At 37.4% G+C, this 9,075-nt stretch overlaps 1 protein-coding gene across 7 annotated transcripts in view; it reads right to left on the reverse strand.

Annotated features, from left to right (window-relative positions):
* CRPPA (CDP-L-ribitol pyrophosphorylase A) overlaps nt 1-9,075 on the reverse strand; it is a 466,682-nt gene that overhangs the window by 351,206 nt on the left and 106,401 nt on the right. For all 7 annotated transcript variants that reach the window (XM_028490069.2, XM_055085022.1, XM_055085024.1 and 4 more), the window contains exon 4: nt 5,636-5,740. In XM_028490069.2, coding sequence (XP_028345870.1) covers nt 5,636-5,740 — 105 coding nt within the window. The remainder of the gene's footprint in view (nt 1-5,635; nt 5,741-9,075) is intronic.

The following is a 9,075-nucleotide window of genomic DNA, read 5'->3' on the forward strand; positions in this document are numbered from 1 at the left end:
AAAAAAAAAAAAAGAGAAGCCACTGCAATGAGAAGCCAGAGCACCGCGAGGAAAAGTAGCCCCCCCACCCCGTCCCCCTCCCGCCGCTCTCGGCAACTAGAGAAAGCCCACGCACAGCAACAAAGACCCAACGCAGCCATAAATAAATAAATAAATATTTATTTATTTTACCAAATAAAGACAAGGCTGCGGAGCTCAAGACAGACAGGAAGCAGAGAGCCTCAAGGCCTAGAGCAGAGCCACATGGGGGCTTCGGGGGCAATAGAAGAGGCTGTAAAGTCGGGGCTCCCACAACACAAACCCACACGCGCACCTGTGGTAGAGGCCTCCTGTCATGTCAGTTACATCCACTCATTCTTTTAAATGCCTCTGAACACCTTCTAACCCCGGCCTTCAGCCAGGCAATGGGGACACAGCTACCTCTCATGGTATTAAATATTTAAATATTAAAAAAACACATTTGTTTCCATGAAAACCCAAAGTTAACTAGATGTCTGAAATCATCACTCAATATTTGCAATTTAACTGAGAAAAGCCTTTTTTTTTCCTATAACTGTCTGCTATGTAAGGTAAACTCAAATCAGAAATTAACAGGAAGATGCCTAATTACCATAGCTGATTTTTTATTCCTTCCTGCTTTCTTTGAGAGATAAAACCGCATTCCAAATTTAAATAGAATAATTGTGAAAGTACTTTATTCTTTTTTCCAAATAAATCTATCTTAACAATTGGTTTTTTAAATGAAAGAAACTTGGTCTCAAATACTAAAATGATTTTTCTAGCATATTTGCAAGACAACATTTTTGCATTGGAATCAGTCTTATGAATAAATTACATGAATTATTACCTAAAGGTCCTTTCTACACTAATATTAAATAAGTAATTGTGTAAACAAGAAAGACGTCAAAATTTGAACTGTGCCCTCTGCAGTGAAAGCGCAGAGTCCTAACCACTGGACCGCCAGGGAATTCCCCTAAAATTCACCTTTTTGCCTACATTTTCTTGTTGGCTGTGGATACGTACTATACACAGATTAAAGTTTTTGATGTTTATTTAATATTTTCTACATAAAGCCTTATTGAAAACCTCAACTATAATTCTCAACAAACACTGATTTAAGGAAAATAAACTACAAAATATTTCTGACAAACTTATAAAGTACTGTGTTGAAAAACAGCCTTGTTTTTCTAAATAAAACAGCTGCCATATTTCAAAGGGAAGAGTACCGAAAATATTTTAATTCTCAATTGATGACTCTTTTTCTATCAAGCTTTTACAGTAATATGGATTGTCCTTTCCTTATTTTTAATTTTATGAAAAGTTTAATAATCAGTTTTGAGATTGATTTTCTTCTGTATGATCTGCAGGTTTTCTTTGACCTTGCTTAATACCTCAGTATGGAAAACAGTTACTTAAAAAAAAAAAAAATCAGCCCTAGTGATAGAAGAGCCTCAATCCTCTGATTCACTGGTTTTCACACTGTGCTCCTTAGAGCTCAGGGGCCACCGGAAGACCAGTGTGGAAGCTCTGTGCAGCTGACGCTCAGAGCCCCACATCTGCTACTCACCTAGTTTAGCTCAGTTTTTGCCTGTTTTGTTTCACTGTGCTTCTGTGCAATATTTCATCTAAGTATTTAGCTTTAATAATATTTATATTCAGTGGAAGAGAAACCTGAAACTGAGAGCCACAGAGATAGTTACCTTTAACTCCTAGGCCAGAGCACTCTCAGCTACCTCAAGGTGAGTTCCACAGGACACTATTGTACCTGCTTTGTCTTGCTCTGTGTTGACAATATGGTAAATTAAAGAGACTTCTCAGAGCCAAGTCCAGTTGGCCACCATCTTACATAAATCAGACTACACTTAATGTTCTTCCATCTTTCACCTCATAAGAAAATGAGTATGTACACCAATAATTAGAATAAAGCCAGAAAATCTTAAATTTCGAAGACAGATACAAATTTAGATTTGGATGGGGATATTATATTGATTTCCAGTTCATCAATTATGTCTATCTAGAAAATGTTCTTTCCTCTAGACTGGATAACTAGATGAAAACCTCTAAAAAGACACAATTTCACCACATTGTATTTTTGAGGTTAAAAAGCAAAAAGTGAGACTATTTTCTTTTGTTTTTAACAAAGATGCTAGAACACTTGAATCTAAAACAAGTAATTCCCATCAAAAGAAATCCTCAAAAGTCAGTCACTTCAATAATGTGATGACACATCAATGCCTTCTAAAGAAGCATTTTCAGACAATGGAATACAGTTAAATTTCTTCAATAACTTATTATGAATCTTTTATGCCTTGAAGACAGTTCTAACACTTAGAAACAAGAAGTCTGTTCAATTAGGTCTGTGTAGTATAGTAAGTGACCAACTCCTTATATTGGGACAAAAATATGGTACAACTATAAATTAAAGGAATGGAGACTAAATGTAGTCTCCTCTTACGTAGACTAGATGAAATTTCACTAAAATAAGAGTATGTTCAGTAAGGGAGGGGAAAGGAGGGAGAAGAAGGGGGTTTGCTCATTCACAAGGATGTCCTCTACGCTGTATGGTGATGTGAAAAAACTGATGTTTCCTCTAAACCCAGAGGAGCTACTGCAGGAAGGTTGGCCTCAACGGTGAATGCTGACTTTTTGCATTTACTTCTGTTTTTTAAAAAAAGTATTTAAAATATAAAACAATACTCCTCCTGGGATTTCTGGCAGCAGATGAAATAACAGTCCTACATGTGGTCATGAGAAATTTCTAGTCATTCTTCCCAGCACCAGGGGTGAACTCCCTCACCTTCTGAGGGGCAGGGGAAGGTGTCCTGGCTCTGTATTTCAGAATCCTCCTTTGCCTTATTGTTTTGTGGTAGTGAAAATTCTCTTGAAATGTGCACTCTCTTCACTGTGCACTCTTCACTGTGTCAGATTTCTGAATCATGTTCCAGGTATTTGGCCTGCCACCCAAGTTCAACGCCAGTTTTAGCATAATTGTACTAAATCTTCTTTCAACTCTAAGTTGTAAAAAGTTGTAGCATAGTTGGAATTAGTATTGAATTAGAACACTTATTTCAATGTGTAGATTCCACTGCTTTGGTTTAAAGCAATGGTAATACTCTTTATCCATGCAAAATAAAACCATAAAATTAAGTTAAAAGCTTATACTAAAGACAACTCATAGAGTATCATCAAAAAGCTAAATAGGGCTAAATGAACAGCCAGTAAATATCAAAAATATTTTTTAAAGGTAGAGGATGATGAGACAGGAGGCAGAAGAGGGAAATAGGGAACCTGAAACAACTACATCATTTGCACTCAAAATAACTACCCCTCAATCACAGAAGAAATTTGACACCTTAAAAAGACCTCAAAACTGCAATTTGAAAGACTTTTTGCCCAATTCACTGCATTACATGCCCTTTTAGAATCCAAGATCCTGGTAAGGCACATCATTATTCAAACATTCTAAGAGCAGGGCTTCCCCACTCCGGCCCAGTTCGGAAAGTGATACCGTGAAAATGATCCCTCTGGGCCTAACAGGATATCTCCCTTTGGCATGTGTATTAGTTTCCTAGGGCTGACATAACAATGTACAACAAACTGGATGGCTTAAAAGAGGAACATATCCTCTCACAGTACTGGAGGCTAGAAGTGTGAAATCCAGGTATCAGCAGGGCCACTGCCCACTCCGAAGGCTTTAGAGAAGAATCCTTCCCCATCTCTTCCTAGTTTCCTGGGGTTGCCAGCGATCCCTCACTTTCCTTTGCTTGTCGATGCATCACTCCAATTTCTATCTCTACTGTCACTGGCATTCTCCACCTATCTGTATGTGAATCTTTTCTCCTATTCTTACAGATCTGATTTAGGGCCACCTCTTTAACAATCTGACCTCATCTTAACTTGATTATATCTGCAAACACTCTTTTCAAATAAGAGTGTTTATTCACAAGTGCCAGGGGCTAGGACTTGAACTTATCTTCTGTGGTGGGACGAAATTCAACCCACAGCAGCATTATGAAATGACTCAGGAGGACAATGAATAGAAGCACTTGGAAAGGCCAACCACAGTTCAGTGCCCTGACATTTGTCACACATAAAAGGGAACCAGAGCACCAAGATGTAAGGACTAAAACTGTGATACTGTACTGCTGGTGGAAGCAGTGCAATGTGAGATTTCACTCAAAAATACTGAATACATTTGCGAAGACAGAGTGTAAAATTCAAAGAAGAGCAGTGTGCTGCTTTCCTTTCACCTGCAGACCTGAGGGTACTTCACAAGTTTAAAGAAGGCTCAGAATACCCACAAGAAGTAGATACTCACACAGCCTAAAACATCAGCAATGAGGCCAGAGAGTGCTGACATGTTAGTAGCAATAAAATGTCTTGAGTTTTTACTTTTTTTTCTTTTTTTTTTTCTCAACATAGCCTGCAAATTAAGTCTAGCAGGTCTATGGTGACATGGGTCAGGATCTTTAACAAAATACCTAATTGGTTACTACCAAAATCCTCCCAACTGATATGTATATCACCTTCTGAGCCATATATAGAAAAGGATAAACAAAATGAATAAAATGTTTGCCCCTGGGTTGATGATATTAGGATACTCTTAAAAGAGCAATAAGACTGCATTAATTTACTCCACCAGGCAATAATTCAGGCATGTCAATATTTTGTAATCTTAGAACAATTTAAGTATGTATGAGAAAATCTTAGCATGCAGCAAGGCCCACCACGTGACTTACAAAATACCTAATCAACACATAGGGCTTTTTGTTTTGTTTTTACGTCAATGATGAAATATGCTTTTAGATTCATATAATCTCAGAATCAGGATGAATGTTTACTAACCAGATTTAGTTAGATGCTTTATAAAGATTTCATTCAACATTTCAAAAGCAGCAATACTTACTCAAAACTATGATATGACCCTATAATTCTATTTCAGAATACACTGTTCAATTCAACATATTTCTACCCAATCAAACACAGGAGAGTCACGCTGTAAAGCACTCCTGCCACAACAGGAAACTGAACTATGATAGTGCAACAACCACTTCATTCCTCCTAAAGAAAGAAGTCTGCCATAAAGGCAGTCAAACCTTACCAAAGGAAAGAGCACAATTCCTCTTAGGAGGAGGTGAGTGGTTCTAGCCACCAACCCCACTGGGTCAAAACTGGCAGATATGTGTTTCAACCCAGTTAAGTTGGAGCTACCACCCCAAGGCCTGTGAGGAAATGTTGTAAATTTGGGAAGCAGAGTTGCACTCTCAATCCAGTTGAAGGTAAGGCTACAGAGTAAAAGATTATATGTAAAGAACACACACAAAAATTGTGAATAAAACAATCTTATTGGCTAAAATGGAATTTGTTTGAATAAATTATCCCAGTGAGAATTTTCTTGCAACCGAGCAATAGAAATGATGCCATATTTGATGGTTCAGAAAACCTAGTGAGACTCAATGCCTTTTATGTATGCATATACACACACACCTTTATTCCTGGAAATACTGTTTCAATATGAAACCAAATATTTTTATACTTCTCTATCTTCTAAAGCACCTGGAAATTGTCTGTACTTGTAGACAATACGTCTTCAGGCATGACACACCAACACAGAACAAAGTACCAACTCCCTTACCTTCCAGAGGTCAGGAGATCCTTCTATAAGTTTGGCTTTGATGTGACAGTATTTTAGAGCCAAATGCAAACACTCAGTTCCAAATTCCAAGTCATAGTCACTACACTGTGTAGGAAGAAAAAAGAATTAACAAGTTGAAATATAATTTTAAATAGACTGATCTTTTAATTTCATAATCAACTGTACATAGAAAAGAGCCTAGAAAATTTGCAAAATCTTTTTTTTTTTTTTTTGCGGTACACGGGCCTCTCACTGTTGTGGCCTCTCCCGTTGCGGAGCACAGGCTCCGGACGCACAGGCTCAGCGGCCATGGCTCACGGGCCCAGCCGCTCCGCGGCATGTGGGATCTTCCCGGACCGGGGCACGAACCCGTGTCCCCTGCATCGGCAGGCGGATTCTCAACCACTGCGCCACCAGGGAAGCCCTGCAAACTCTTTAATTAGCTACTGATTAATCAGGTAGATTAATCTTCCCCATGCCCTAAAAGCCAAATGAAACAAATAGAAAGCAGTAATGTTGCAATCATAAGAGTTTTTAACTTCCTGAATAGTTTCAGGTGTCAGATAAATATAATACTTTATTTCCTTTGCTCAAAAACTACATTTCCAAACACATTTGTGAAATGCCTCAAGGTATGACTGAGGATTACCGTATCAGACTTGATTTAACAAATATAGGTATCCAAAAAACTCCAAACCCCTTAACTCATATTTATGCTTTCTTATTAATTGGTATTTTAAATATCAATATATCCTTTTTAGAGGATATATTTTGATTCTGAACATGGAAATATTTCAGTCTTTCATTATGAGAAAAAATGTAAATGCCCATTAGATTTTAGTAAAATATAAGTAACATTTTTTAGCATTTTAAGCAGAACCATCAAAATGACCAACACAATATAATTCAGCTGAATAACAGTCACTAAGTACCTATCAAGTCCAAGGTTTGTATTAAGGACCAGAATATAAAGACAAATGAAACATGTTTTGTGTCCTCAAGGAACTCAAGTCTAGAAGGGGAAGTTTATCTACAACAAATATTTTATAACAGAATGTGATATGGAGCAATAGAGGAATATTTATAAGTAGACCAGGAGATAAAATACTTAATTCTATATGAGGGTATCAGGGAAGGCCCATCAGAGGAAATGGTCTCTGATCTCATTCCAAAGACTGAATAAAACTCAAGCATAGGGATACCCTTCAGGCAAAAAGTGCCAAACAAAGATACAGACGTTGCAGACATCTGCTGGATTTGCATTTTACAAAGAGCATATCCATATAAGACAGACTGCAGGAAGGCAACAAATACGAATATGACATTTAGCACCCTTCGCCAATCTTTATTGTACTGGAGGTTATGAAATGCCAAATTTTAATGATTTATGAAGTTAATGTACGAGAAAATATAACCATCAAGTATACCCAGAGTCCCAAATTAATCAGAACAGTCTCAGCTTAAACTTTCTATACTGATATACTACATAACATGACATTTATTCAACATTTTCATCTTTAATACAGTATTATCAGCAGTAGTTACATTCAAATAAATTAAGTTTTGGTAAACCTCTGCATTCTACTTTCAATGTCTGCACAGGCTCATCTAGTAGTATGCAAGTGAGACCAACCTACAGTAAAAAAAAAAAAAAAAAAAAAAAAAAAAAGAGTTCTCTCCTAACACACGGTTAAATCCCAAAGATGACTAGCAGTAACCCTTTTCCTGCCTCTTTCCAGATGCAAGATATTGAACACATTCATGGACAGCCTTAAAAGCACTCACAAAGTGCATACTAAGAGGAACCCACAGGAACAGCTACTTCCTTTATATCTCAGGGATGAGAATTACTTGATGTTGTGCTCCTGCCACTCACGTGACGTACCAGGCAAGATGGCAACAGCTTACAAATTGCATGAAGTCTTCAGGATTCCTACTGACAGAGCCAACAGGAAACAAGGAAAATGATGGATCAAGTACTTATGAAATATATACTAGAAACAGATACTGAGCCATCTTGGCAGAAATAGTCTGAAGCTGTTATTCACTGTATAGATTAATATTACAACTATTTACAGGGTCTTTGGTAACTTTTTTGCATTAAACCTTGCTTCTACAGTTAGCTCAAAAAAAAAGCATGCTTAATGACAAATTAAATTCTGAATGCTTTTCTTAAGAACATGGATGACGATTTGTACTTCTGCCTAGGATATGGAAAGCTGACAAAAATGATGCTCATTTCAGTACAAAAGAAAAAATCAGACCAACTACAAAAGCAGAACTTTTTCTCAAAACATCAGAGCTGAGGTCACAGGATTACCAAGTAGCCCTAAATCTAAGAAAAGGCATGCCTCCACCAAAAAAGAAGAGAGTGCCATACAGGCAGGTAAGAAGAAATCACCTAAAATTTCCAACAAACTATTAACTACTGAGTGGAGGAAACTAGGAGAATGTAGAACCTCTGGGAATCAGAGCCACAACAGGAGTTTATACCCACCTGCAGGGTCTTCATCAGCAACCTGTTACTGGGTGCTCATGAAGAGGTGTAATAGTATTTCAGAGTGACTGTGATTTTAAACTCAAGGTAATCACTAAACAAATGCTTTATAGTAAAAAGTCAACAGTGATAAGAGGGAATCATAAAATGAGAAATTAATACAAAGGCAGGCAGAAAAAAAGAAAAGGAACAAAAATAAAGCACCCAGCAAGATGGTAGATTTTAATGAAGTAAGTTAATTAATGTGTAACTACACAAAGTATCAACATTATCCAGCATGGGGGCCATAGTGCTATCACTGATCCCATGAAAAACACACAAATACATAGGTGCGGAGAACCCTCTGCCTCCCTAAACTTGGAGCCCAAAATAGTGTTAACAATGTTCTCCTCAGGCAGAAGCCCTTATAGCACACTATTGTCAGAGGTCCCCACATACACTGCCGACCCCAGTCACCTTAGAGTGAACCTCACAATCAACAGCCCCACTTATTAAATCCACCAAATCCAACCAGTCTCCAACATACACACAGGAGAAAAAAAAACAGATTTAACTGAAACCCAAGGTAAAACTAAAATGAAAGATAAGGTGAAAAAGGCAAAAAATAAAGTATTTTTAGGAACCAGAAACCATACAGTTAATAAAGACTTAATAACCCCAGAATGATAGTGTCTATACTCATAAAATAAGGATAATATTTAAGAGGATAATATTTAGAAGGGTGGAAAACAGAAAAAGACAATAGATGACTCAACCACAAAGTCCAATATGTTTAAAAAATAATGATAAAAAATCAGGGACTTCCCTGGTGGCACATTGGTTAAGAAACCGCCTGCCAAGGAAACTTACACAAGCCTCTTAGATAGCCTCATCCACCAGAGGGCAGAGAGCAGAAGCAAGAAGAACTACAATCCTGCAGCCTGTGGAACAAAAACCACATTCA

The sequence above is a fragment of the Physeter macrocephalus genome, chromosome 5 (genome assembly GCF_002837175.3).
Source record: "Physeter macrocephalus isolate SW-GA chromosome 5, ASM283717v5, whole genome shotgun sequence".
Lineage (NCBI taxonomy): Eukaryota > Metazoa > Chordata > Mammalia > Artiodactyla > Physeteridae > Physeter > Physeter macrocephalus.